General features: G+C 69.9%; 7 protein-coding genes across 7 annotated transcripts; 3 read left to right on the forward strand and 4 right to left on the reverse strand.

Moving 5' to 3' along the window:
* Positions 1-243: 243 nt before the first annotated feature.
* RHOBADRAFT_53942 (uncharacterized protein) lies at positions 244-5,102 on the reverse strand (the record flags this gene model as incomplete). The annotated part of the gene is made up of 6 exons (XM_018417070.1): positions 244-1,065; positions 1,224-1,853; positions 1,935-4,685; positions 4,750-4,762; positions 4,829-4,884; positions 5,082-5,102. The coding sequence occupies 6 exons, from the start codon at positions 5,100-5,102 to the stop codon at positions 328-330; spliced, it is 4,209 nt and encodes a 1,402-aa protein (XP_018271091.1). The 3' UTR covers positions 244-327.
* Positions 5,103-5,954: 852 nt separating this feature from the next.
* On the forward strand, positions 5,955-10,219 carry RHOBADRAFT_53943 (uncharacterized protein; the record flags this gene model as incomplete). Its single annotated transcript, XM_018417071.1, has 19 exons — positions 5,955-6,038; positions 6,118-6,318; positions 6,390-6,574; positions 6,640-6,809; positions 6,875-7,115; positions 7,183-7,264; positions 7,331-7,467; positions 7,537-7,760; positions 7,836-8,027; positions 8,105-8,283; positions 8,356-8,481; positions 8,552-8,852; positions 8,913-9,157; positions 9,226-9,307; positions 9,384-9,572; positions 9,650-9,766; positions 9,833-9,948; positions 10,012-10,021; positions 10,086-10,219. 19 exons carry the CDS (start codon positions 5,955-5,957, stop codon positions 10,214-10,216), a joined length of 3,012 nt encoding a protein of 1,003 aa, XP_018271092.1.
* Positions 10,220-10,393: 174 nt separating this feature from the next.
* On the reverse strand, positions 10,394-11,509 carry RHOBADRAFT_44558 (uncharacterized protein; the record flags this gene model as incomplete). Its single annotated transcript, XM_018414436.1, has 1 exon — positions 10,394-11,509. One exon carries the CDS (start codon positions 11,507-11,509, stop codon positions 10,394-10,396), a length of 1,116 nt encoding a protein of 371 aa, XP_018271093.1.
* Positions 11,510-12,074: 565 nt separating this feature from the next.
* RHOBADRAFT_53944 (uncharacterized protein) lies at positions 12,075-15,333 on the forward strand (the record flags this gene model as incomplete). Its single annotated transcript, XM_018417072.1, has 10 exons — positions 12,075-12,088; positions 12,150-12,375; positions 12,435-13,008; positions 13,079-13,326; positions 13,399-14,059; positions 14,128-14,300; positions 14,383-14,535; positions 14,673-14,972; positions 15,042-15,144; positions 15,219-15,333. 10 exons carry the CDS (start codon positions 12,075-12,077, stop codon positions 15,296-15,298), a joined length of 2,532 nt encoding a protein of 843 aa, XP_018271094.1. The 3' UTR covers positions 15,299-15,333.
* Positions 15,334-15,600: 267 nt separating this feature from the next.
* On the reverse strand, positions 15,601-16,823 carry RHOBADRAFT_44560 (uncharacterized protein; the record flags this gene model as incomplete). The annotated part of the gene is made up of 4 exons (XM_018414437.1): positions 15,601-15,742; positions 15,827-16,198; positions 16,289-16,537; positions 16,609-16,823. 4 exons carry the CDS (start codon positions 16,821-16,823, stop codon positions 15,601-15,603), a joined length of 978 nt encoding a protein of 325 aa, XP_018271095.1.
* A 476-nt stretch (positions 16,824-17,299) lies between these two features.
* On the forward strand, positions 17,300-22,629 carry RHOBADRAFT_53946 (uncharacterized protein; the record flags this gene model as incomplete). Its single annotated transcript, XM_018417073.1, has 4 exons — positions 17,300-17,839; positions 17,917-18,720; positions 18,789-21,626; positions 21,692-22,629. The coding sequence occupies 4 exons, from the start codon at positions 17,300-17,302 to the stop codon at positions 22,565-22,567; spliced, it is 5,058 nt and encodes a 1,685-aa protein (XP_018271096.1). The 3' UTR covers positions 22,568-22,629.
* An 81-nt stretch (positions 22,630-22,710) lies between these two features.
* On the reverse strand, positions 22,711-24,128 carry RHOBADRAFT_53947 (uncharacterized protein; the record flags this gene model as incomplete). Its single annotated transcript, XM_018417074.1, has 4 exons — positions 22,711-23,055; positions 23,116-23,231; positions 23,304-23,863; positions 23,935-24,128. 4 exons carry the CDS (start codon positions 24,126-24,128, stop codon positions 22,711-22,713), a joined length of 1,215 nt encoding a protein of 404 aa, XP_018271097.1.
* Between the last annotated feature and the right edge of the window lie 1,879 nt (positions 24,129-26,007).

Genomic DNA, 26,007 nt, shown 5'->3' on the forward strand with positions numbered 1-26,007 from the left:
AGAGAGAGGGAGGTCGCGTCAGAGGAAGAGGCTCGTGCGCTGTGGCCGAATCGCTTGCTCTCGCTCTCTCTTCCTCTTTGTTTCTCGCTCGTCGACGATGGTAGAACGTGCATGGACGTGCTGCAGGTGCGTCGACCGTCGATCTCGACCCAGAGAACTGCGATGACCGCGAGACGGAAGTGAGTCCGAGAGGAGGAAGGCTCGCTCGTGCTCTCGCTTGGACTCTCGCTCGCACACGCTCGAGGACCGAAACAGGGCGCACGTTGACAGACTATGAGAGCGAGAGATAGAGAAAGAATACAAAAGGGTTTGCTCCACCGACGAGCTCTAGTTGACCCACCTCCGGGCGTTGACAAACATAGAGAACCAAGGGCCGACGCCCTTCCACTCGTCGCGCACCTCGCGCGGGTACCAGCTGTTGCTCGTCTTCTGCGTGACGCGCTCCGAGTGCGGCATCATGGCGAGGACGCGCCCGCCGAGCGCCGTGACGCCCGTCGCGCCCTCGGGCGAGCCGTTCGGGTTGAACGGGTACCGCTCGGTCGGCGCGCCCGTCGTCGGGTCGACGTACCGCAGCACGACGCTGTCGCGACCCGAGGCAACCGACGCCGGCTCGACGTACGTCGCGCGGCCCTCGCCGTGCGCGACCGCGATCGGGAGCGTCGAGCCGGCGAGCGACGAGAGGAAGACGCTGCCGCGCGTCGTCGGCGTGTCCTCGACGCGCACGAGGCACGCGCGGCCCTCGAACCGGCCCGACAGGTTCTGCTTGAACAGGGGCCACTGCTCGGTGCCCGGGACGAGGTCGGGCCCGAGCTGCGCAAAGAGCTGGCACCCGTTGCACACGGCGAGCGCGAACGTGTCCGAGCGCTGCTTGAAGAAGTGCTCAAACTCCTTGCGCGCGTTGGCGTTGAGCAAGATCGAGTTGGCCCACCCATTGCCGGCGCCGAGGACGTCGCCGTACGAGAAGCCGCCGCACGCGGCGACGCCCTTGAAGTCGGCGAGCGACACTCGGCCCGAGATGAGGTCCGACATGTGGACGTCGACCGACGCGAAGCCGGCCTGGGCAAACTGTGGGGCCGAGAGCGAGGGAGAGAAGGCGAGAGGGTGGGGAGAGAGGGAGGGAAGGGAGGGAAGGGAGGGAAGGGAGGGAAGGGAGGGAAACGAGGTCAGTGACCTGCGCAACGAGGACGACGACGACGACGAGGGACAGGGAGAGCGGGACGCACCGACCAAGCCATCTCGATGTGGCCGTTGACGCCCTGCTCGCGGAGGATGGCGACCTTGGGCCGGTCGTTGAGGCTCGTGAGCTTCTCGAGGAGCGGGTCGGCGAGGACCTCGGCCGGGTCGAACTTGAGGTCGTAGTACAGGCCGCGGTGCTGGTCGTCGGCGATGTTCTCGAACTCCTCGAGGGCGCCCTCGGGGCTGTCGCGCAGCGCCTGCATGCGGTACGACGTCTCGGCCCACTGCTGCTGCAGGGCCGCACGCGTCGACGACCAAAGGAGCGCACCGCCCGACGCGATGCTGACGGCCTGGTCGTCACGGCTCGAGGCGACACGGCCGATCGGGTGGATCGCCGTCGACGGGACGCCGGCCCGGATGAAGGCCTGCGACAGGGCCGGGACGTCGGCCTGGCGAACCTGGAAGACGGCGCCGAGCTCCTCGTTGAACAGGGCTGCGACCGCATCGTCGTCCTTCTTGAACGCGTCGACCATGATCTCGGCACCGACGCGACCGGCGAAGCACATCTCGACGATCGTCGTCAAGAGACCGCCGTCCGAGCGGTCGTGGTACGCGAGGACGAGGTCGGGGTGCTCGACGCGGATCTCGCGGCACGCCGTGAGGAACGCCTTGAGGACCTGCAGGCGGGAACGATGAGGCGTCAGTCACTGGGTCGGAGAGCGGGAGAGGGGAAAGAGAGGGAAGGGGTGCGAGCGCACCTTGGCGTCCTCGACGTCGGGTGCGTCCGAGCCGAGCTGCTTGAACACCTGCGCGAGCGCCGAGCCGCCGAGACGCTGCTTGCCCGCCGCGAGGTCGAAGAAGACGAGGACGGTCGGCTCGTCGAGAACTTGAAGCTCGGGCGTCCACGTCTTGGCGACGTTGACGACGGGCGAGAAGGCCGTGACGACGAGCGAGCTCGGCGCCGTGACCGTCTTGCGCTCGCCCTGGGCGTCGTTCCAGTCCATGGCCATCGACATCGAGTCCTTGCCGACAGGGATGCTGACGCCGAGCTTGGGGCACAGGTCCATGCCGATCGCCTCGACGCCCTCGAACAGCGCCTTGCCCTCGTTGCCGCCGTTGTGCGACGCGGCCGTCATCCAGTTGGCCGACAGCTTGACGTGGTCGAGCGTCGGGATGTCGGCCGCGACGAGGTTGAGGAGCGACTCGGCGACGGCCATGCGGGCCGACGCGGCGGGCGACAGGAGCGCGAGCGGCGTGCGCTCGCCCATGGCCATGGCCTCGCCGGCGACGACGTCGAAGCCGTACGTCGCCTGCGTGACGGCGACGTCGGCGACGGGCACCTGCCAGGGCCCGACCATCTGGTCGCGCGCGACGAGGCCCGAGATGGAGCGGTCGCCGATCGTGATGAGGAACGACTTGGACCCGACCGAGGGCAGGTGCAGGACGCGCTCGACGGCGAGGTCGAGGACGTCACGGGTCGACTCGGCGGCGGGGAGGTACTGCTTGAGCGACGAGTCGAACGCGTCGCGCGGCTGGTCGAGCGTGACGGCCTTGCGGTGCATGCGCGGCGGCTTGCCGAACAGGAGCGACATGGGCAGGTTGATGGCGTCCTCCTTGAGGAGGCGGTCCTTGACGACGAGCTTCTGCTCCTCGGTCGCCGTGCCGACGACGGCGTACGGGCACCGCTCGCGGCGCGCGATCGCCTCGAACCGCTCGAGGTCGGCCGGGCCGACGGCGAGCACGTACCGCTCCTGCGACTCGTTGCACCAGATCTCCATCGGCGACATGCCCGGGTCGTCGACGAGGACGTCGCGGATCTCGAACTCGCCGCCGAGGTCGGCGTCGTGAACGAGCTCGGGGAGCGCGTTCGACAGGCCGCCGGCGCCGACGTCGTGCACCGACTGGATCGGGTTGCGCTCGCCGAGCGAGACGCACGTGTCGAGCACCTGCTGGCACCGGCGCTGCATCTCGGGGTTCTCGCGCTGCACCGACGCAAAATCGAGGTCGGCCGACGACGAGCCCGACGCCATCGACGACGCCGCACCGCCGCCGAGGCCGATGAGCATGCCCGGCCCGCCGAGCACGATGAGGCGAGCGCCCGGCGTGATCTTGTCCTTGAGCGCGAACTCGGGGCGGACGGTGCCGTACCCGCCGGCGATCATGATCGGCTTGTGGTACCCGCGGATCTCGCTCGCGCGGTTGCCGTCCTTGTCGAGCGCGGGCACCTCCTCGGCGAACGTGCGGAAGTAGCCCGTCAGGCCCGGGCGGCCGAACTCGTTGTTGAACGCCGACGAGCCGAGCGGGCCCTCGAGCATGATGTCGAGCGACGACGCGATGTGCGCCGGCTTGCCAAAGTCGGTCTCCCACGGCTGGACAAAGTCGGGGATGAGGAGGTTCGACACGGTGAAGCCCGAGAGGCCGGCCTTGGGGCGCGAGCCACGACCGACGGCGCCCTCGTCGCGGATCTCGCCGCCCGAGCCCGTCGCGGCGCCGGGGAAAGGCGAGACGGCGGTCGGGTGGTTGTGCGTCTCGACCTTGATGAGGATGGGCATGTGCTCGTCCTTGGCCTGGTACACGGGGAGGGCGGCGGCGTCCGAGGGCCCGGCGGCGAAGCGCGGCACGACCGAGCCGTCGATGACGGCGGCGTTGTCCGAGTAGGCCGAGATGGTGTGCTCGGGCGTGATCTTGTGCGTGTTGCGGATCATGGCGAACAGCGAGTTGTCCTGCGCCTGGCCGTCGATGACCCACGCCGCGTTGAAGATCTTGTGGCGGCAGTGCTCCGAGTTGACCTGGGCGAACATGAACAGCTCGACGTCGGTCGGGTCGCGACCCGAGGCGGCCGACGCGAGGAAGCACTCGACGAGGTAGTCGAGCTCCTCGCCGCCGAGCGCGAGGCCGAGCTCCTGGTTGGCGCGCACGAGCTTGTCCTTGGCCTCCTGGACCGTCTTGTCCTTGAGGACGATGGTCGTGAGGGGCGCCGGCGTGCCGCGCTCGAACAGGGCCTTGTCGGCCGGCTTGGTGTCGGCGAGCATCTGGGTCATGCGGTCGTGCAGGTGGTGCGCGACGAGACCGAGGTCGGCCGCTCGCAGCGCCTTGCCCTCGGTCTCGACGACAAAGATGAGGCCGCGCTCGATGCGGCGGACGGTGCCGTCGAGCGTGCACATCTTGGCGATGTCGGTCGCCTTGGACGACCACGGCGAGATGGTGCCGGCGCGAGGCACGACCCAGATGACGCCCGGCGCGCAGCCGAGGTCGATGGCCGTGTTGACGGCGCTGCGGGTGCCCGGGAGCGCATAGTCGTCGCCGTACTTGAGCAGGGCGTCGAGGACCTGGCGCTCCTTGGACTGCACGTCGGCGAGCGCCTTGCCCGCCTCGTCCGAGACCGGCTCGACAAAGTGGGCGTAGACGGCGTCGACCGACGAGATGTGCGGGGCCGCAGCGTGCACGCGCGCGAGGAGCGCGGCGCGCTGAGGCGGGTGGAAGACGGAGGCGCCGGCGAGGACGAGCATCTGCAGGAGGGTGCGACGGGTCAGTGACGGTGTCGCGATACAGGTCACGCGAGCGCAGGCGCACGGTAGATGTAGATCTGCAGGGAACGGCGAGTCAGCTCTGCAGGACCGTGAAGGAGAGGAAGAGAGAGATGGAGACGCACAGGTCGTCGAGGGAGAGGGAGGGCGATGGAGCCAGAAGCAGACTCGACCCGACCGGCTGTTGCGTGTAGGCAGAGAGTCAGTTGCGTGCTCCTAGGCGGTCTCGGACACGTCTTGCGCTGCTGCCGCCGGTCCACCTCGTCTGCGCCGAGATCCGTCGGCGGCCCAGCCCCGCTCCGTCGCAACCGCCTCTGCAGGGATCGTGACTGGCACAAGGTCTTGGGAGACGCCTGCATAGGCCCAGCCCGGACGCACGCCTGCCCACCGCGCCTGCATGAACCGCTGTGGCGAGCCGAAGAGGAGCGCCTCATCTCGTCCTGCCGCCTCCTCTTGACACGCGAGGGGCGAGAGAGAATGGGGGCCCGGGCGCACCTGTAGGACTGGCGGGTAGTGTCTAGCTAGCTAGGCGAGGACTGGACGAGGGTGGAGCGAGCGAGCTGAGCTTGAGCTTTCGGTTCGCCGTCGCTCACGAGCGAAGGCGGGGTCGCTCGTCTTGACTCTGCGGCCGACGCTTCTCGCCTGCGAGAGCGTCGCGTGGTAGCTTGCAATGTACATCTGGCTACTGGCCCCGCGTCAAGCGCCAGAGCGACGTCTGACCTCGAGCTGCGGCGCGAGACAGCTCGCCTTTCGCTCTCTACCCCCTCTTGGGCGCGGTCTGCATGGTTGCCCAGGCTCTGGATCGGTCGATCTGGGTCACAAGAAAGCCGCTGCAACTCGCGGGCGAGGAGAGCGAGAGGCCGTCGACCGGGTGGAGAGTTGACATCAGTCACCCGCTCTCGCTCGCCTCCTTCACGGCAAGGACCGCCGTTCACTGGCTTGAACGGCCCGGTAATCTACCGACAGCCCTCTGCGAGCCGGCCCCTCCAACACGCACCTCGCTCGCCCATCTCGACCACCCGCGTCAGCTCGTCGTGTTTGGCCACCTCGCCGCCGCCAGCACCGGCGCAGGAGCTCGCGAGGGAGCATCAAGGAGTACAAGGTACGCCCTGACTTCTTCTCTGGCTCGCGTTCCACTCCCGGCAGCCCGACACCGGTGTCCTCTCCCTCCGCCTCCCCGAGGCGGGCTGTCCTCCGTCTCTTTGAGCAGCGCTGATCGTGGGTTCCTCCTGTGCAGTCGCCCGAGTCGCCATGGTCAAGTGGCTGTGCGTCGCCGAGAAGCCGTCCATCGCCAAGTCGATCACCCAGATCCTGTCGGGCGGCCAGTTCAACACGGTAAGCACCTCTTGCTCCTCTCCCTCTCTCCCTGCTGCGCCTCTGAGCGCTCGAGCTGACTCGAGCCGCACGACCACAGCGAGACGCCACGCGGCCCAAATGGATCAAGAACTACAGCTTCTCGTACCGCATGGGCCACGGTCCCGGCCACACCGACTTCACCGTCACGGCCGTCGCCGGCCATCTCACGGCCAACGACTTTGACGACGACCACCGCAAATGGCACAGCTGCGAGCCGATCCAGCTCTTTGACGCCCGGGTCAAGACGTTCGTCAACCAGGTGCGCCCGCTTCTTTTTCCTCGAGCCCTCCTCGGCCTGCGCCGAGCTGACTTGCCCACGACCGCCTGCAGGACCCCGACGTACGCGGCATCGAGCAGAACCTCATGCGCGAGGCGCGCACGGCGACGCACCTCATGATTTGGACCGACTGCGACCGCGAGGGCGAGTTCATCGGGTCCATGGTTGCCGAGGTGTGCCGCAAGGCCAACCCGCGCATCATCGTCAAGCGGGCTCGGTTCAGCGCCATCATCCCTGCGTGCGTCCCCTGAGCCCCCTCCTCTCCGCACGAGGACAGGCTCTGACCTCGTCGTCCGCGCGCAGCCAGATCAACCAGGCCGCCCGCAACCCTGTCGACCTCGACATGCGCCAGGCGCAAGCCGTCGCGGCGCGCATGGAGCTCGACCTGCGCGTCGGCTCGATCTTCACCCGCACGTGGACGCTCGAGCTGCAGCGCCGCATCAACGCCGTCGCCGACAGCCTCGTCAGCTACGGTGCGCCCGCTCGTTCCCCTTGTCCTCCCCTCTTCGCGACCATTGCTGACTGCTCTCACGCACAGGTCCATGTCAGTTCCCGACCCTCGGCTTTGTCGTCGACCAGTACGAGCGCGTGCAGGCGTTCGTCCCCGAGCCGTTCTGGTTCATCCATGTCGGCCTCGTTCGCGAGGATGCGACCACGTCGTTCAACTGGCGTCGAGGGCGCCTATACGACCACGACATCGCCGAGGCCATCTACTCGATCGTCGAGGACAACCCTGTCGCGACCGTCACCAAGTGGGAGACCAAGCCGACGCAAAAGTGGTCCGTCCAGCTCGCTCGCCCCTGTCCTTCCGCCGTCGACGTACTTACACCTTTCGTCCCATCGCAGGAAACCGCTTCCTCTCACGACGGTCGAGCTGCAGAAGACGGGCTCGCGCCTGTTGCGCATGACGCCGAAGCGCGTCCTCGAGGTGCGCCCCCTGCTCGCCCACCTCCCTCTTCCCCTTGCGCCCGCTCACGTTCCTCCTCGGGCGCAGATGGCCGAGCACCTCTACCAGCGAGGCATCCTGAGCTATCCTCGCACCGAGACGGACCAGTTCGACCGCGAGTTCGACTTCCACGAGCTCATCGAGAAGCACTCGGGCGACGCTCGGTGGGGCACGTTCGCCGACAAGTGCGTCCTCCTCCCGCATCTCTCTCTCTCTCGACAGCTCGCCCTGACCTTTTACCTCTCCTTGCGCAGCCTCCTGAACAACAACGGCTTCGAGCGCCCTCGCAACGGCAAGAAGAACGACAAGGCGCACCCGCCGATCCACCCGACGGCGCACGTCAACAACTTGGCCGGCGAGGAGAAGGCGGTCTACGAGCTCATCGTGCGCCGGTTCCTCGGGTGCTGCTCGAAGAACGCCCGAGGCCTCGAGACGACCGTCGAGATCGACATGGCGGGCGAGGTGTTCTCGGCCAAAGGTGCGCTCGCGCCTCTCCCTTCTCGACTCGGTCGTTCCCCAGTCCCTCACCCGCTCTGCGGCCCTTTCCTCGCAGGCCTCGTCATCCGGGAGCGCAACTACCTCGACGTCTACGTCTACGACAAGTGGAACGGCAACCACCTGCCCGAGTTCGCCGTCGGCGAGCAGTTCGAGCCCGACGAGCTCGCCCTGCGCGACGGCCAGACGACGCAGCCCTCGCTCCTCACCGAGGCCGACCTCGTCTCGCTCATGGACAAGAACGAGATTGGTGCGTCCTCCATTCCCTCGCCCTCGTCGTCGTCGGTCGGCTCTTTCGGACGAGCTCACCTCTTTGCGCGCCTGCAGGGACCGACGCCACCATCGCCGAGCACATCTCCAAGATAATCGACCGCCAGTACGTCATGAAGCAGCGCGAGGGCGCCGTCGAGTACCTCGTCCCGTCCACGCTCGGCATCGGCCTCGTCAAGGCGTACGACGCGCTCGGGCTCGACAACTCGCTCAGCAAGCCGCACCTGCGCCGTCTTGTGCGTCCCGCTTTGCCTCCTCACTCTTTCGCTCTCGGCGAGCGTCACTGACGAGCTCGTGAACGTGCGCAGACGGAACAGCGCCTCGTCCAGATCTGCGAGGGCACACGCACGAAGGCCCAAGTCGTCGCCCAGTCGCTCAACGAGTACCGCGACGTGTTTGACCGCACGAGGGCCCTCATGAACACGTTCGTCAACGTGCGTCGTCACTCTCTCATCCTCACGAAGCCTCGGCCGAGCGGGACTGACTCTTTCTCGTCATGCGCAGACGGTCCGCCACTACGTCGAGGGCGCTGCAGGTCAGGGCGGCGGTGGAGGAGGGGGCGGCGGGGGAGGTGGAGGAGGACGAGGAGGACCCGGCGGCGGCGCCGACTCGGAGGACTCGGACGGGTCCGACGGCGGCGGCGCTCCTGCCGCTCGCGGTCGAGGTCGGGGACGCGGCGCGGCCCGAGGCGCAGCTCGCGGTCGAGGACGAGGTGCTGCGGCCGAGCGGGGCGGTGCAGCTCGCGGACGAGGTCGAGGAGGAGCGGCGGCCGCCAAGCGCAAGAGGGACGACGACAACGACGACGGTGCGCTCAGATCTCTTCACTTCTGCCTCTGCGGGTCGCTCACACTTTCCTGTCCTGCAGACCTCGCCGAGGACGCCGCCGCCAACGCCGAGGCGCCGACGTGCAACTGCCCTGAGCCTGCCGCCGAGCGCACCGTCACCAAGGAGGGCGCCAACAAGGGCCGCCGCTTCTTCGGCTGCGCCAAGCCTCGCGAGGAGTCGTGCGGGTTCTTCGCGTGGGCCGACGACCAGGGTCGAGCAATCGTCGGGCCGCAGCCGAGCGGAGGAGGCGGTGCCGCGCCGCCAAAAAGGCGAGCGACCTCGGATGTGCGTCTCGCTCTCTCTCCCTCAGCCGATCCTCCCGAGCACTCCCTGACGATCCTCGTGTCCGGCAGCGTCAAGTCGACCGCGACGCCGACGAGCCGCAGCGCTGCCAGTGCGACCTCACGCCCAAGCTCCTCACCGTCTCGAAAGAAGGTGCGCTCCACCTCTCTCTCTCTCTCTCTCTACGGACCTCGGCGACGCGTATGACTCACGCCGCACACGCTCGCAGGCCCGAACCAGGGTCGCGGCTTCTACAAGTGCCCCAACGTCAGCAAGGACGCGCAGTGCGGCTTCTTCGCGTGGGCCGACGAGGCGCCCGGCGGTGGCGGCGGGTCGGGCTCGGGCTCCGCTGGCGGACGAGCGAGCGGGAGCGGCGGCGGCGGTGGTGCAGGAGGAGGGTGCTTCAAGTGCGGCGCTGGTGCGTCCGCTTCTTTCCTCTCTCCTCCCTTTTCCTCCCTCTCTCGCTCCCTCGATCTTACTCGAGCTTCTGCGCAGAGGATCACTGGTCGAGGGACTGCCCTGACGGCGGCGCACGCGGCGGCGGTGCGGGCGGCTCGCGCTCGGGCGGTGGCGGAGGAGGAGCGACGGGCGAGTGCTACATCTGCCACGAGGGTGCGTCCGCCTTTCCTCTCCTCTCTGTCGCGCAGTCACAGCAACTGAATCTCGCCGCGACCGCAGAGGGCCATTGGTCCAAGGACTGCCCGCAGCGCAACGGCGGCGGCGGAGGAGGCTCGAGGGGCGGCGGCGGCTCGCGCACCGGCGGCGGCGGCGACTCGGACTACTCCTGCTTCAAGGTCCGTCCTCCTTCCTCTCCTTCGACATGCACGACGACGTCCTGACCCTTAACGCTCTTGCAGTGCGGCGAGCGTGCGCCCGGTCTCTCGCCTTTCCCTCCTCGTCCTCGAACTGACCCTCTCTCCCTCGCTCGCAGAGGGCCACTACTCCTCCTCCTGCCCGAACGACGGCGCATCTACCTCGTCTCGCGATCGTGGCGGCGGCGCACGCGGCGGCAACGCTCGAGGGCGAGGGCGCGGTCGGAAGAAGGCCGTCCAGTGGGACTAGCGGCAGGAGGGGCTCGAGCGGCTTGTGGACCTTGTACTCGCGTTGTTGTTGTTCTCTCGACGTTCCTGCATGATGTCGGTCTTTGCTTCCTCTCGCTCTTGAGCTCTCGAGAGTCGTCTGGGCCTGGACGAGAGGGAAAGAGAGGTGCACGAGAAAAGCTACACAAGAACGGCCCGCTCACTCGTCGTAATACGCGTCGCGCATCGAGAAGATGCGGATGTTGAGCACGACGAGGTCGACGAGGAGAACGACGGCGAGAATGACGGCGCCGGCGACGACGAGCCGCCGCTTGGTCCTCGAGAACCCGTCGGCGGCCGAGCGCTGCGCGACGACGGCGCCAGCGTCGAGAGGCCCGGCCTTCTCGCTGTATGCGGGCGACGCGAGCGCGAGTCGGCGTGCCGAGCGCGGCGACAGGGCCTCCCACGGGCACAGGTAGAGCCGCTTGAGCCGCTCGGCGGGCGTCTCGCGGCGCTCGGCTGCGGCGCGAGGGACGGCGACAGACGGGTAGGAAGGTGGGAGAGAGGGCTTGGACGAGTGGAACGGGAGGGAGGAGAGGTGCGGCTGGGACGGGTAATCGGAGGAAGGAGGGGGTGCGAGCGCGAGGGACGAGGTGGAGGCGAGCTGGTGCATCTGGACGACGACCGACGCCGACGCCGTCTTGGGCGCTCGCCGAGGTGCCGCTTCCTCCCTCGCCGGGCCGTCGACGAGGGCCTCGCAGGCCGCAGTGTGCGACAGCTGGTCGAGCGACAGGCCCGAATGCCCGCTCAGGTCCGGCCGGAGGTAGACCGGCTGGCGCTGTTGCCCGTGGACCGAGGACGCCATGCCGACGACGCCGACCGATGATGACGCCGAGTAGATCGAGGCGGTGCGGCGGCTCTGCTTGAGCGAGACGAGGGAGGAAGAACCGGCCAGGTGCGGCCGAGCGACGGGCGCGGCGACACCGCGCGCAGCTGCGGCGAGGCCGACAGGCTCGACGTCCGGCGTCGGCGGCTGGATGTCGACGACAGCTGCGACGGGGCGCGTGCGCAACCGGGCCATGGCGCGCTGGCTGACCTGCGCCGCCGCAATCGCCTCGAGCTCGCTGTCGACGCCGCTCGCGTCCGACTGCTCCTCGTCGCTGCCCTCGTCTCGCTCGTAGGAGACGACAGGACCGGCGGTTGTCGTCGACATGCGCTTGCGTGCGGGGAGGCGGTGCGAGAAGGTCGGGATGCGGCCGAACGCGGGCGAGGTCGTCGTGCGCGCTTGACGTCCAGAGACGTGGATGGGCTGAGGGGGCGCCTTGCGGGCAGTCATGTCGATGATGAGGAGGGAGGTGGACGGGAGGGAAGTTGAGCTGCGAAGGCGAGACGGTCAGTGGTGCGGCGCGAGGAGGAGGAGAGGACGGCGGCCGGCTCACCTCGTTTGGCGACACCAGGTCGGTCCAGTCGAGCGGGCGAAGGCGTAAGGTGCCGAGAGAAGAGCTCGACCAGCGAGGAACAAAGAAGGAGAGTGTAGCGAGGACGACGTTGGTGAGGGCCAGCCCAGCTCGAGGCGGGAGGACACGGGCTGCGTCGAAGACAAGGGGCAGAGCTCGGTGTGCTCGAGCAGAAGTGCGAGCGCGCTCGCCGAGCCGGCGTCAGCGCTCAGAACAAGCGCTCGCTCGGCTCGGCGGTCCTTCGTCGAGGACAAGGGGGAGGCTCGGGCGAGACGAGAGGCCCCGCCTGACCTCGGGGCTCGCGCTCGCCGCAGACAGCGGTCTTGGTGCAGACTGTCGAAGGTAGCGTGGGCAGCAGATGCGCAACCCGAGGTGTGGACGAGGTGGACGAGAGCCCCAGCGGGCCTGCGTTCGCTTCTCCTCGACCAATCTCTCTGTCTCGCCATGTCTGGCTTTGGGTGAGCTGCGCACTCCTCCAGCCTGTAGCCATGTCCCCACTGACCCTCCACACCCGCACAGCGACCCGTACCGGCACCCGCGAGACGATCGCGGAGGACGCGGCTTCGACCACCGCGATGAGCGAGGCCCAGCAGGACGAGGACGAGGCGGGCACGGCGGCGGGCGCGGCGGTTACGATGGCGGTCGTGCGGGCTACGACGACCGTGGCTACGGCGGCGGCGGCGGGCGAGGAGGGCGAGGCTGGGACGACGACGGCGGGAGGAACATGAAGCGCGGGCGATACGAGGTGCGTCGCCTTCTCCTGGTCTGCGGTTCAGCTGCACATACTGACATGCCACCCTGCAGGACCACGACCGAGCACGCGGCTCGCCTTACGGCCGGGACGACTACCAGCACCCGCCGCAGCCCCAGCACGGCTTCACCTACCAGCCGCACGCCCAGCCCGCCTATCCGCAGCAGCAGCACCATCAGCACCACCAGCCGTCGCCCGTCGGCTACGCCGCCGCACCCGGCGCCCAGGTCGAGGCCGCCGCCGCACCTCCTCCTCGCGCCAAAGGCCCTGTCCAGCCTGAGCCCGTCTCGGCGTCGGTCATCTTCCTCGGCCTGCCGCCGCACGCTGTCGACATCCACCTACGCCAGTTTCTCGAGAACATGGGCGCCTCGGTCGATTCGACGACCGTCATCATGGACCGCGCGACCAACGTCTCCAAGGGCTTCGGGTTCGCCAAGTTCAGCTCGGTCGAGCATGCGCGCGCGTTCGTCGAGCCCAACTTTCCGAGCATCCCGTGGCGTGAGCCGAGCGGGCCGGCCCAGTACGACGGCATGCGCGTCAAGATCAACTACAGCCAGAAGAGCGGCGGTTGGCGCGAGGACCAAGGCGCGTCAGCTCGCTTGACCGAGGACTTGCGCAAGGCCGAGGGTCCGTCCCTCTTCCTCCCTTCCTCGACCATATCGCTCGTGCGTCCTACTGACTCGTTGTGCGCCTACAGGGACGACCCAGAGCTTCTACGTCAACGACGGCACCCGCGACATCGGCTCGGCGCCGAGCAGCACGCTCCTCCTGCGAGGCCTCGACCCGCTCACGGGCGAGGACGAGATCTTCAGCACGCTCGCTCGCGTCGGCGGTCGGGCCAACCAGGAGATCGCCAAGGGCGGCGTCCGCCGGGTCATGATCGCCAAGGACCGCGCCTCGAGGAGCAGCTGGGGCTTTGCGTTCGTCCAGTTCGTCGACGTTCGGGTGCGTCCACTCCTCCCTTCTCTTTTCAGTCGTGATGCGGGACATGCAGCTCACCTCGCTTCGTCCCTGCAGCTCGCGACCGACGTCCTCGGCGCCATCTTCAACCCACGGTTCCACCCGGCCGGCTTCCGCATCCGCTCGGCCATCGTCGCCGCCTCGTTCGCCCACGAGAACTCGTTCATCCCCGTCTACGCCGCCTCGACCTGGTCGTTCCGCGGCGACGGCGGCAAGCAGCTCGCCTACTGGGACGACAAGGGTTGCCTCACGACCTGGACGCCGCCGCCGCCGGTCGAGCTCGCCAAGGCCATGCAGAACGTGCCCAAGGGCCCACGAGCGCACGAGGAGGCCAAGGCCGAGGCCGACCTCGCCGCCTTCTTCGACGACCTCGAGGCCGACCTGCCGCCCGACGCGGTTGGCGATGCGGCGTCGGCAGGCGGCGAGTCGGCCGCCGCTCTCGGCGCAGATGCTGCGGCCGCCTCTGCCGCAACGTCCGACATGGCGACCTCGGCACCGCCCGGCGCCGCCGCACCGCCGCCGCCGAGCACGACCAGCTCGGCCGTACCTCTCGACCGCCCTAGCTCGGCAGCGCCCATCTCGATCAAGCCGATCAGCTCGTCGGCTACGGCGACCGTCACCGCTACGCCCGCCGCCGCCGCCACCTCGTCGAGCTCTTCCGACTTGTCGGCGCCGAAGCCTGATCCGGCCGTCGCCGCTCCTGCATCTGCCCTTGGCGGTGCGTCCTGCGTCTCCCTTCCTCTCCTCTTTCTCGAACGCACCTCACCGACGACGACGTGCGCGCAGGCAAGGAGAAGAAGAGCGACCTGATTGCGCGCCGCAAGGCTGCGCCTAACATCGCCAAGTGGAACGACAAGGCCAAGGAGATCCGCAAGCCCGCCGCGGGCACCACCCTCAAGACGTCGGCGGCGTCAAGCTCGTCGAGCGCGAGCACCGCTGCCACCGCGCCGGCCCACCTTGTACTTTTGCTCGAGCACGCTCATCTCCTCGCTCTCGAACGCGTATTGACACGCCTTTTTTTGCTCCCCTCGCTCGCTCCAGCCACCTCCTGGTCCCCCGCCGGCCGCACCTGCGCCTCATGGGCCAGCTACGCCGGCGACGGCGTCGACGTCGAGCGCCGAGGCCAACGACGAGTTCGCCCACGGCGACCCGGTCGCGTTCGTGTGTCTGCTGTGCCAGCGCCAGTTCAAGGGCGTCGACGAGCTGCGCAAGCACAACAGGCTGTCGGCGCTGCACAAGGCACATCCCTGCACCCGCACCACCTCGTCGGCGCGCACTGACCTCCTCCCCGCCCTCCTTCCCCCTCGTCGCCCGCCCCTCCCGCCTCGCAGACGAACCTCACCAACGCCGACACCGTCGCCGCCAGTACCGCCCGCAAGTTCGCCTCGCTCAAGAAGCACGCCGCATCGCCGTCGCCCACCGCCGCCGCCGCGCCGACCAAGCCCAAGTACGTCGACCGCGCCGCCGCTCGGCGAGACGTGCACGGCGCGATCGACGAGGGCCCTGTCGCCGGCCCTGGTGGCAAGAAGCGCAAGTTTGACGGCCCCGAGCCGCCGGCGCCGGCGCCCGCTGCGCCCAACAAGGACGGGCTCGAGCAGAGCAACGCCGGGCGCAAGATGCTCGAAAAGATGGTGCGCACCAGCTCTCTCTTCCTCTGTCGCCTCCTTCTGGGGCCTTTCCTGACGAGCTCTTGTGCACAGGGATGGACCGCTGGAGCAGGACTCGGCGCGACAGGCGACGGGCGGGTCGCACCGGTCCAGGCGGCGCAGTTTCAGCAGGGCGCCGGCCTCGGCTCGACCAAGGGTGCGTCCCGGCTTCTCCTCTCTTACTCTCTCTTGATCGTATACTCACTGTCGGTCACTCGCGATCCCTCGCAGGCGTCGCGGTGGGCGAGGAGGTGCCGACGAGTCACGCCGAGCGAATGCGGCTCAAAGCCTTAGAGCGGTTCGAGAAGTAGCTGCGCGTCTTGCATACTCAGTCTTGTCGCACTTGCGAGGCTCTGTTCAGAGGGAACGCAAGCGAGAGCGACTCGAGTTGCCGAGTCTTGAGCATGACGACCTCGCTGCGAGCTGCAACCTCGCTCGTTTTTTATCGTCTCGCAGTTCTCTCACGCGCTCGTAGAGTCGTGAGACGATGCTGCCGTGCACTGCAAGCGTCGCACCTGCCTCGAGCAAGCCGAGCGCCCTCCTCGTCGTCGCCCGCCCTCCTCCCACTTGTTCAGTCGACTCTCCGCCGCTCCCTCTGCCTGACTGACCGCGGTCACCGCCTCCTCGACTTTGCCTCGTCCCACTGGCGCTCCTTTGCGCCCTCGACGCGGTCGAGAAAGTCGCGCTTGTCGAGGTAGCCGTCCTTGCGCGCGTGAGTGAGCGTGTCCGACAGGCCTTCTTGCGTCGAGACGTAGCTGTGCGGGCGATGCAGGAGACTGTCAATGAGGTGCTCGGTGGCCTGGCTTGGACGAGGCAGGAGGACGGGAGAGACGACGCACCTGTCCCAGTCGAGCTTGCTCTTCTCGAGCGTGTTGAGCTTGGCGGGCTTCTTGCCGACGCCGAGCGTCGCCGCCATGCCGGCGAGTCCGCCTCCCGCCTTGCGCTTCGGCGGCGCTCGGCTTGGCGCGGGCGCCGGGGCGGGTGCAGGTGCAGGTGCGGGCGTGGGTGCGGTCGAGGAGGAGGAGGCGACGGCGGGCTCGTCGGCGGACGGGCCGAACAGGGCATCGAGCGAGGCCGATGTCGGGTCTCGGGGTGCAGAGGAAGAGCTGGAGCCGAGAGCGGGCTGGGCGGAAGAGGACGAAGGTGGCGGCGGGTGCGTCGCAAAGTAGGCCTGCGCCTCGACCGACGACCGCGGGACACGCTTTTTCTGCCTGTGCACGGGAGCAGAACAACGTCAGTGACCATACGGGGCGCAGGAAAGCGCCCGAAAGGACACGACGAGCGAGGAACGCGAGACGCACTTGATCCACTCGCCGGCGAACCCGTACTCGATCTCGATCTCGACGAGGTCGTCGTCGGCGCGCTTGCCCTTGCCCTTGACGTCGACTTGACCCTTGCCCTTGGCGGTCGAGGAGGAGGAAACGGCTGCGCCCGAGGCTGAAGGAGCGCCGGCCGTGGTAGACGCGGTCGACGTCGAGGGAGCGTAGGGCTCGGCAGCCGACGGGTCGTTGAAGGCGGCCCACAGGTCGTCGACGGCGGCCTTGTCGAGGCTGTGCGCGGGCACAAAGTGAGCAAGGAGCGCGACAGAGCGAGGGACACGAGGGACGAGAGGGGAGCTCACGCTGGTTTGGCGTCGTCTGCGAGCTTGGCGCGCTTTGCGGCTGGTTGCGCGGCGTCGTTGTCGTCGCCCGAGTCGTCGCCCGAGTCCGAGGCAGCTCCATCGTTGTCCGAGAGGTGAAAGTCCGAGTCGTCGTCGTCGTCCGAGGGGAGGAGGGTCGGGTCGTCCTTTTCGAGCTTGCCCTTGTGCTGCGCTGCGACCGACTTGGGTGGGGCCATTGTGGGAGCTGTACGAGTGCTTGTGACGGTCGACTGGACTCGACGAGAGAGGTGGGAGCAAGAGGCGAGTCGACCAGCTCGAGTCGACCTCTTGACCTCGGAACCCGCCTCGCTCTCGCTGAGCCGACGCGTGCGAGCGTGCACTCGATCAGCAGCACCACTGCGAGCTGCCTCGTACCGCCACTGCCCCGCCCAGTCGCGTGTGCACCTCGCCTCGCCTCGTCCCGCCTCCGCTTTTCGACCCTCGCCATTTCGCTCGACGACCACCGCCTGCGACGACCACGGCGACCCTTCAACACGCGCACCTGGCACCAGGTAACGACCCGCACCACCTTGAACGACGTGCGTCTCCTCCCTCGTCCCTCTCTCTCGTGTGTCAACAAGGCTCACCCGCAGCCAGTCGGCTCCCCCTTGCAGCTCTCCACCAGACCGACTCGCCGACTCACACACCGCACGCCGACCCAGCTCGCTCGACCATGCCGCCCTCGCCGTCCAAGCGTCGCCACGACGACGACGAGTACAAGCCCCCGTCCCGGCCCAAGCCCACCCTGGCCGCCGCGTCCACCTCGGACGGCAGGGCCGCCACGCCGGCCACGACCACGGGCAAGAAGACCAAGAAGGACAAGGTGCCCATGACCCCGGCCACCCCGGACGACGTCGCGTTCGGTCGCGCCGCCGCAGCGCGCGCCCTCGCCGCCCTCCAGGCCAGGCAGGCAGCTTTGGCCACGCCTCCTGTCGTCGCCACCACGCCGGCGCCGGCGCCGGCCAAGAAGCGCGGGCCGCCCACCGTCAAGAAGTCGGTTGCGCGCGCCGAGTCGACCGACGGCGACAGCGACCGCGACGCCGAGGTCGTCGTCGCCGCCGCCGCCTCGAAGAAGAAGAAGGTCACGGCGAGCAAGAAGGTCGTGCAGCCCGTTGCTGCGGCCGAGCCGACGCCGAGGGGCAAGGGCAAGGCGCCTGTGCTCGAGCAGGTCGAGGCCGAGGACGAGGTGGACCAGCTTGCGAGCCAGAGCCACGTGCGTCGCGTCGCTCTCTCTTCCTGCCTGTCGCTCCACCACCGTTACTGACTCGCTCTTTCCGGTCTCGCTCGCAGCGTTCGCCGTCGCCCGTGGCCACGCCCGCACCGGCGCCCAAGAAGCGCGGCCGTCCGCCCAAGGTCAAGCCCGCCGCCGACGCGACGCCCGCACCTGCTCCCGCTGCGCCTGCCGCCGACGACTCGGACGCGCCTGCACCTGCCCCGAAGAAGCGCGGCCGGCCGCCCAAGGCCAAGCCGGTCGTCGAGGCCGCACCCGTACGCTCGCCCTCGCCCGCCGCATCGCCCGCTCCCGCCCCCAAGAAGCGTGGTCGGCCGCCCAAGGTCAAGCCCGCCGCCGACGCGACGCCCGCACCCGCTCCTGCCGCCGCGGCCGACGACTCGGACGCGCCCGCACCTGTTCCTAAGAAGCGCGGCCGCCCGCCCAAGGCCAAGCCCGTCGTCGACGCCGAGCCGACGCCCGCTCCTCCTCCCGCGGCCGACGAGCCGGACGAGCCGGCGCCGGCGCCCAAGAAGCGCGGTCGGCCGCCCAAGGTCAAGCCTGTCGAGGTCGCGCCCGCCGCCACGCCTGCGCCCGCCGCCACGCCTGCACCTGCACCCGCAGCGGCCGCAGCACCTGTCGACGAGCCCGAGCCGAGCACGTCGGACGCCGAGGGCGACGCTGAGCGCAAGAAGGCCGAGAAGAAGGCGCGCAAGCGCGAGAAGAAGAAGGAGCGCAAGGCGGCCGAGAAGGCGGCGGCGGCGGCGGCGAGCGCGAGCACGAGCACGAGTGCGGCGGCCGACGAGGGCGCCGACGAAGCCGACGAGCCGCAGCGCAAGAAGGCCAAGAAGGACAAGGGCAAGGGCAAGGCCAAGGCGGTCGAGGTGCGCCCCTCGCTCCCCCTTTCTCGCCGCGCACGAGCGCAATCCTGACACACTCGAAACGTCCACAGTCGCTCACGTCCTCGCCTGCGCGCGCGAGCCAGTCGTCGGCGCGGCCGCAGCGCGCCGGCGCCACCGCCGCCACCACCTCGAAGAAGCGCAAGCGCGCGGACTCGCCCGACCCGGCTCCCGTCGCGTCGACGAGCAAGGCGACGGTCGCGTCGACGAGCAAGGCGACGGTCGCGTCCTCGCAGGACCAGAACGAGCGCGCCTCGCCGGCCAAGAAGAGCAAGAAGCGCAAGGTCGCCGCGTCGACCGCCTCGGCGCCCGCGCCCGGCCAAGCTCTCGTCCTGCACGCCTCGTCAGCTGCCGCGCTCGCCTCGCGCCCGGCACCCGCCGCGGCGTCGCTCCTCGGCCTCGTCCTCGCGCCGTTCGTCGTACCCGCGCTCGGCGTCGACGCGCAGCAGACCGAGGCGCAGGTGCGCGCGCTCGTCGACGGCCTGCGCGACGCCGGGTTCGGCCACGTGCTCGAGGCGAGCCTCGAGGGCAGCCGGGGCACGAAGCGCGCGAGGGAGGCGCGCGACGAGGAGGACGAGCAGGAGGCGGCGCCGGCCAAGAGCTCGGGCAAGGACAAGGGCAAGGGGCGCGCACGCTCGCCCGAGGCCGAGGACGACGAGGAGATGGCGGCCGAGGCCGATGACGAGCAGGTCGTCGAGCGCGAGCAGGCCAAGGAGCTCCACGACGCGACCGTCGCCGCAGCGCCCGCCGCAGCCGCCGCCCCGTCCGCCGCGCCGGCCTCGCCGGCACGTGTCGCCGAGCGCGCCTCAACCTCGGCCGCCGCTCCTGCGGCGACGCCGACGGCGGTCAAGCCGCCGCCGTCCTCGTTCGACCCGAAGCCGTCGGCGTCCGCCTCTCGTGCCGCCGTCGCAGCCTCTCCCGAGCTCGAGCTCGCTCCCTCGCAGTCGCAGCACAAGCCCTTCCTCGCCCCGTCCTCGACCGCCGGCGGTGCGCGCTCGTCGTCGCCCGACAACGCCGACGACAGCGAGGCGCCCGGCGGCAGCGCCGCCCGCGCTGGCCGCAACAAGCGTCGCGTGCGCCTCACCAAGGCGCAGCGCAAGGCGGCGCAGGCGAGCCGCAGCCAGAGCCGGGCCGGCTCGCCTCCTGTCGACGACGAGGGCGGCGAGACGCTCGAGGTGCCCGAGACGCTGCCGGCCGAGGTCGCGCTGCAGCAGGAGGACGAGCGCGAGCCGTCGACCGAGCCCGAGCCTGGGCAGGAGCACGAGTCGGTCGCCGTCACGGGCGAGGGGACCTCGGTCGACGCCATGGACGTCGACGAGCCCGCCCCGGTCGAGCCGGCTCCTGCCGCCGACGCCAACACCGACGAGCTCGTCTCGGTGCGCCACCCGGCGCTCGACCGTGCGAGTGCGGCGCACACGCCGGCGGCCGAGAGCTCGGACGAGGACGAGATCGCGGCGAGCCTCGGCGCGATGAGCAGTCCGAGGCAGAGGGGGACGCGCGATCTCGACGAGGACGAGGTCAAGGCGCGCGACGAGGAGGTCGACGAGGCGCACGAGGCGCCGCCGTCGGCCCAGAAGCCCAAGGCGGCCGCCGCCGCCGCGCCGGTGGCGGCGCACGAGGAGGACGAGCGCGAGGACGACCTCGCCCGGGCGGCCAACACGGTCCTCCCGCCGTCGTCGCCCGTCCTCGAGGCCGCCGTCAACACGCGCCTGCCGTCCTCGTCGCCCGAGCCCGCCTTGCCCCGCATCGGCGGCGACTCGAGCTCGTCGTCCGACTCGGGCTCCTCATCGTCTGACGACGACTCGTCCTCGGACGACGCCGCCGAGCCGGCCAACTTGCTCTCGGGCCGTGCGAGGCCACGCGCGTCCCTGGCGCAGCTCGCGTCGGACGCGTTCAGCCGCAGCGCCCAAAAGTCGGCCGCGGCCAAGCGCGCCTCCTTCCTTCTCGGCTCGGGCGGGCCGTCGTCGCAGGGTCGCTCCCGGCCGCTCGCCGGCTCCGCAGCCGTCGGCAGCCCGCTCAAGTACGCCTCGATCACGGCCGCGAGCTCGTCGCCCGTCGCGGCGGCGAGGGACAGCAGCGCGGTCGACGCGGCGGACGAGGTCGACGAGCTGCTGAGCCAGACGCAGCGCAGCTCGCGCCGCATCAGCGCGGCCGCCTTCGACTGGGAGGCGGCCGAGCGCGAGGAGGAGGAGCGCCGGCAGCGCAAGGGCAAGGGCCGGCGCGCAGAGTCGGACGACGAGGGCGAGGAGGCGGAAGAGCCTGAGGCCGCACCAGCCCCCGCCATCGACGAGACCGTCGACCTCGCGCCCGCCGACGCGTCCGAGACGGCCGCCGTCGGCGCACCGACCGCGGGCGAGCCCGTCCTCGCCACGTCACCGGGCCCTGCGCCTCGCCGCACCGCCGACGACGGCACCGCACCGCCCATCACGACGGCCGTCGACGCCTCGCCGCGCCGGCACCACATGTCGCCCTCGCCTCAGCCGCTCCCTCAGCCCGCCAGCACCGCCCTGTCGGCGACGCAGCGCTCGCCCAACGGCCGTGTCGGCGGCGGGTACCGCAACCTGTCGAGCATCGGCGACATCCCGTCGAGCAGCCAGCGAGGCTCGCCGCCGATCGAGGTCGACAACGTGTCGCGCGTCCTCGACGACGAGAGCGAGGACGAGCAGGAGGCGGCGCCGGCGGACGTGCCGGCCGAGAGCCAGTTCGTCCCGCTCGTCAAGGACAAGCCGCTCTTCCTCGAGACGCAGGGCGGCGAGTCGCAGGAGACGGTCGGGCAAGGGCAGGAGGACGAGCCGACGGCGCAGGAGGACGAGGACGTCGACATGCGCGACGCGACGCCCGAGGTCGACGCCGACAAGGCGCCGCAGGTCAACGGCTCGCCTGAGGCTCAGGTGCGCCCTCTCTTTCCTACTCGCTCGAGCACCAAGTGCGCCCGACTGACTCGCTCCCTGTGCAGCAGCATGCTCCGCCAACGCCCGACGCCTCTGCACCTCCGTCGCCGGTGCCCAACGACCCCTCCTCGCCCATGGCCGCCGCCGCACCCTCGATCGTCGAGCCCGAGCAGACGCTTTCGAACGGCGCCGCCGTGCGCGCGTCGTCGCCGCTGTCCGAGGTGGCCGAGGAGAAGGAGGACGACCAGCAGGAGGCCGAGGAGGTCCAGGCCTCGCCCGCTCGGACCGCCTCGCCCGCCCCTGCCGCCGCCGCCGCCGCCGCCGCCGCGCCCAAGCAGCACCTCCTCGTTCCCGGCGCTGCGGCGCCCTCGACGCCTGCGCGCATGACGCGCGCGTCGTCGGCCCGCCTCGCGAGCCGGTCGCCGTCGGCCGAGCCGTCGCACCAGCACCGCCTCGGCGCCGCGAGCCAGGGCGCTGCCGCCGCGCTGCCGACCTCGGCGCGCGCCCCACGCGCGAGCAGGGCCGTCGTGGCCAACGGCGCCGGCAAGGCGGCGACGCCTGCTCGCGCTGCCGCCGCCGCTGCGACTGTGGCTGCGGCGACGCCGGCGGGCGGGCGCCGCGCGAGCATGATGCCGTCGCTGTCGCAGCTCGGGACGACGCCTGCGCGGCGCACGACGCGGCAGAGCCTCGCGCCGGCCGCCGTGAGTGCGAGCGCGAGCCGCGGCCCGAGCGCGAGCCAGCCGAGCCACCTGGTGCCCGCCGATGCGAGCGACGACGATGACGAGGACAGCGAGGGTGGGAGTGACAGCGACAGCGAGGCCGAGGGCAAGGGCAAGGGCCGTGCGGGCAAGAAGGGGCGCGCGAGCATGTCGCAGCCGGTCGCTGGGCGCAACGGCGGCGCGACGAGGAAGAGGAACAGCCAGGCCGCGCTGTGGAGGTGAGCGAGAGGGAGACCGGGTGCGCTTTATCAGGGTCGTGCAGTGGATGTCAGGGTTCTCTCTCTCTCTGCGCTCGCGCTCGCTCTCGAGAGAAAAGGAGAGAGTGCTCGAGGAGGAACGTCTAAGTTTCAGGATTGCCCTCGTCGCTACAGCGTCTCGCCCATCCTGCACACGACGGCGTGGGGCGTAAAGTAGCCCGTGAGGAGGAGCTCGTCCCTCCAGGGTGCGGCCGTCGTGACGGCGCTGACGACCTCGCCGAGCGGGTCGGCGAGCGCGACGGCGTGGCGGTACTTGCGGCCCATGTAGCGCTCGGTGATGTCGGTCTCGTTCGAGATGCGCCACACCTCGACGGGTGAGCGCTTGTGGTGCGGGTTGGCCGGCGACGAGGGGAGCGGCGCCGACGACGCAAACGAGAAGAACTTGGGGAACGTGGCGGCGTAGACGGACCCGGTCGAGGGCGACACGAGCAGGTTGTCGATCGGGCGCTCGAGCTGGAGGTGCGACGTCGTGTCAGAGCGCGCAGAAGAGACAGAGAGAGAAAGGGGGCGCACCCAGATGTTGCCGACCGGGATGAGCGACATGTCGCCGTGCTGGATCTCGTACACGCTCACCTCGCCCGTGTAGGTCGATGCGGCGTACAGGAGGTCGTTCGGGCCCTTGGCGAGACCTGTGGGCGAGCGGCAGTCAGTCCGCCGAGCGAGAGGGATGGAGAGAGAGAGAAGAGAAAGAGGGTGCGCACCGTTCGGGTACGTCTGCTCTGCGGCGACGGTGCACTCGGACTCGCCCGAGTCGAGGAGGGTGCAGTGGGCGATCTCGGACGTCTCGACGTAGGCGACCTCGAGCTTGCGGGTCCAGTGCACCTTGCGGCGGTGGTCGTTCGACACGTAGAACGACCTCGGGCCGGTCGCGACCGGGTTGTTGGGCGTGCGGACGAGCGCGTGGCGCACCGTGCCGACGTAGCGCGCTTCGGCGGTGCCGAGGACCGTCTCGAACAGCTCGACGACCGAGTCGGCGCCGACCTTGGGGGCCGAGGAGCGGTCGGCCGGCGGCGGGTGCGACACGAGGAAGAGGGTGTACAGGTCGGGCTCGGCTGGGGTCGGGGTGTGGAGGGCGTCCATGCCGTGGAGCCACAGGCCCGGGTGACCCTTGGGGAGGCCGACGAGGTGGACGGGCGAGTGGGTGCGGTGCTCGAACGAGAAGAGGCGCAGGTGGTCGGTCGAGACGGTCGGGAGGGTGAGCGCGTCAAAGTTCTCGAGGGTCGGAGACCAGTGGGCGCGCATCTCGACCGACGAGCAGGCGCTGCGTGCGCAACCAGGTCAGTCGTCGAAGGAGGGGCGGGGAGGAGGAGAGGGAGCGGGATTTGGACGCACAGGTAGGCGAGGCCCGAGTCATGGTGGACCCACGCGTCCTCGCACGCCTCGAGGCCCGGAATGGGCGAGCACTGGTCGATGTGGAGCGCCGACGAGAGGATGCGCTGGGTGCCGAGGACGTTCATGCGCGGCTTGGCGATGGCGAGGAGGGTGGCCGCGATGGGCAACACGATGAGGAGGACCGACGCAACCATGCTGAGCTTGACGAGGTACGCAGCGAGTCCTGCGAGAAGGACGACGAGGAGGAAGACGAGCTCCGCTCGGCCGGACCGGTCGAGGCGATGAGGTCAACAAACGCGAGACGCACTGCTCGCCCGCTCTCTTCTGCTCTCTTGAACACGCTCGTGAGGCTATCGAGTACCTCGGCCGCGATCCAGCAGCAACAGCGAGTGAGGAGGGGAGGAAAGCACCGGGCTCGAGCTCGCTTGTCCCGACTCGTGGTCGCGCCGTTCTCGCCGCTTTCTGGCGCTACGATGGATGGATTGCCAGACTTCGGAGCGAGCAGGTGCGCGCGCGAGAGAGAAAGAGTGCGACGGCTGGCGGTGAGCAACCTCGCGTCGACCAGCTCGCCGCGTCTGTCGAGCTAGCTCGCCTCGCTCGACGCCGAGAGCAGCACGACGCGTGCATCCGCCACCGGCACCACCTCAGCAGCAGCCCCACAGCGCGCGAGCCACAGCGCTCACCCTCGAGCGCCTCCACCCCTCTCTTCATCGACCTCGACCCCGCGAAACAACCCTCGCCGTACCCACCCTCTCGACGCCCTGCAAGCAGGCCACGCCTGTGCAGTACCGCCACGAGCAGCGCACGGCCATGGCCAACTACTCGGCCTACGCCCCCTCGCTCCCGCCAGCGCCAACAAGGGCCGCCAACTCGTCGTCCTCGCACAGCAGCAGCCACCACCACCAACAGCAGCAGCAGCAGCAGTACGCAATGGGCCACCAGCAGCAACACCGTCCAGGGTACGGCAACGGCGACGCCCTCTCGGGCCAGTTCGGCAGCCTCAGCATGGGCCAGCACGAGCAGCCTCCCCTCGGCGACCCTCGCGCCCGAGGCCCGCTTGCGCCCCTCGAGACGCGCTCGCCAGCCCCATCTGCCCCATCCTCGTCGTCGACTTACTCGGCCGCCAACCGCCCCCGCCCTCAGCTCTCGCCCGTCCTCACCTCGGCGCCCCCGCGCGCCTACCAGCTGCGCGACGGCGCCTCGCCCTCGGCCTACGACCGCGCGCCCGACAGCGACGCGCCCCGCGTACCGCGCAAAAGCTCGCTCTCGGCGGCGCACGACAGCCACACAGCGCCGGGCCTGCAGCAGGCGCACCCGCCGCTGCCTCGGCTTCCGCCGTCCGGCTCGTCGTCGGCCTACCCGTCGCACCAGGCGAGCGCGAGCGGCGGCAGCGCGTCGCAGCGGGACTCGGCTGGAGGCGAGCAGGTGTTTGACGGGACGGCGCTGGCGGCGGCGGGCGAGCGCGAGCGCGAGGGCGGCAGCGCGCAGGGCCCGGGCAGGAGCGCGTCGTCGGCGACGGCGACGCAGGGCAAGAAGGCCAACCCGCTCGCCGACTTGATCGCGACCGAGACGGCGTACGTGGCTGACCTGGGCGCCATCATCAAGGTGCGCCCGCCCTTCCTCCCCCTCCTCCTCGTCTCGCTCGAGCCCCAGGAACTCACCTCTGTCGCCCACCTCCACAGCGCGTCGCAGCAGCCTGGAGCCGGGCCAACTTTCCTCCACCTGTACTCGACTCGATGTTTCGCGCCGTCGAGGCCGTGTACCGCGTCAACAAGGGCCTCCTCGCCGTGCGTCCTCAACCTCTCTCTCTCTCGACCTCTCCCTTCTCCTTCGTCCCATTGCGTCGCTCAGTCACTCACCCTGCCTCATGCCGCCGGCGACAGCAACTGCTCGAGATCGGCCCGTCGCCCTCGTCGCCAAAGGCGCTCGGCGACCTTCTCATGCGCTGGATCGACGAGATCGAGCCGGCCTACTCGCGCTACGCAGCGACGCTCCAGGACGGCTACGACACGCACGCGCCCGTCCAGTCGAACGAGCGCCTCGCGCCTATCCTCGCGTCGCTCGCGTGGCCCA

The sequence above is a fragment of the Rhodotorula graminis genome (assembly GCF_001329695.1).
Source record: "Rhodotorula graminis WP1 unplaced genomic scaffold RHOBAscaffold_7, whole genome shotgun sequence".
In the NCBI taxonomy this organism is placed as follows: Eukaryota; Fungi; Basidiomycota; class Microbotryomycetes; order Sporidiobolales; family Sporidiobolaceae; genus Rhodotorula; species Rhodotorula graminis.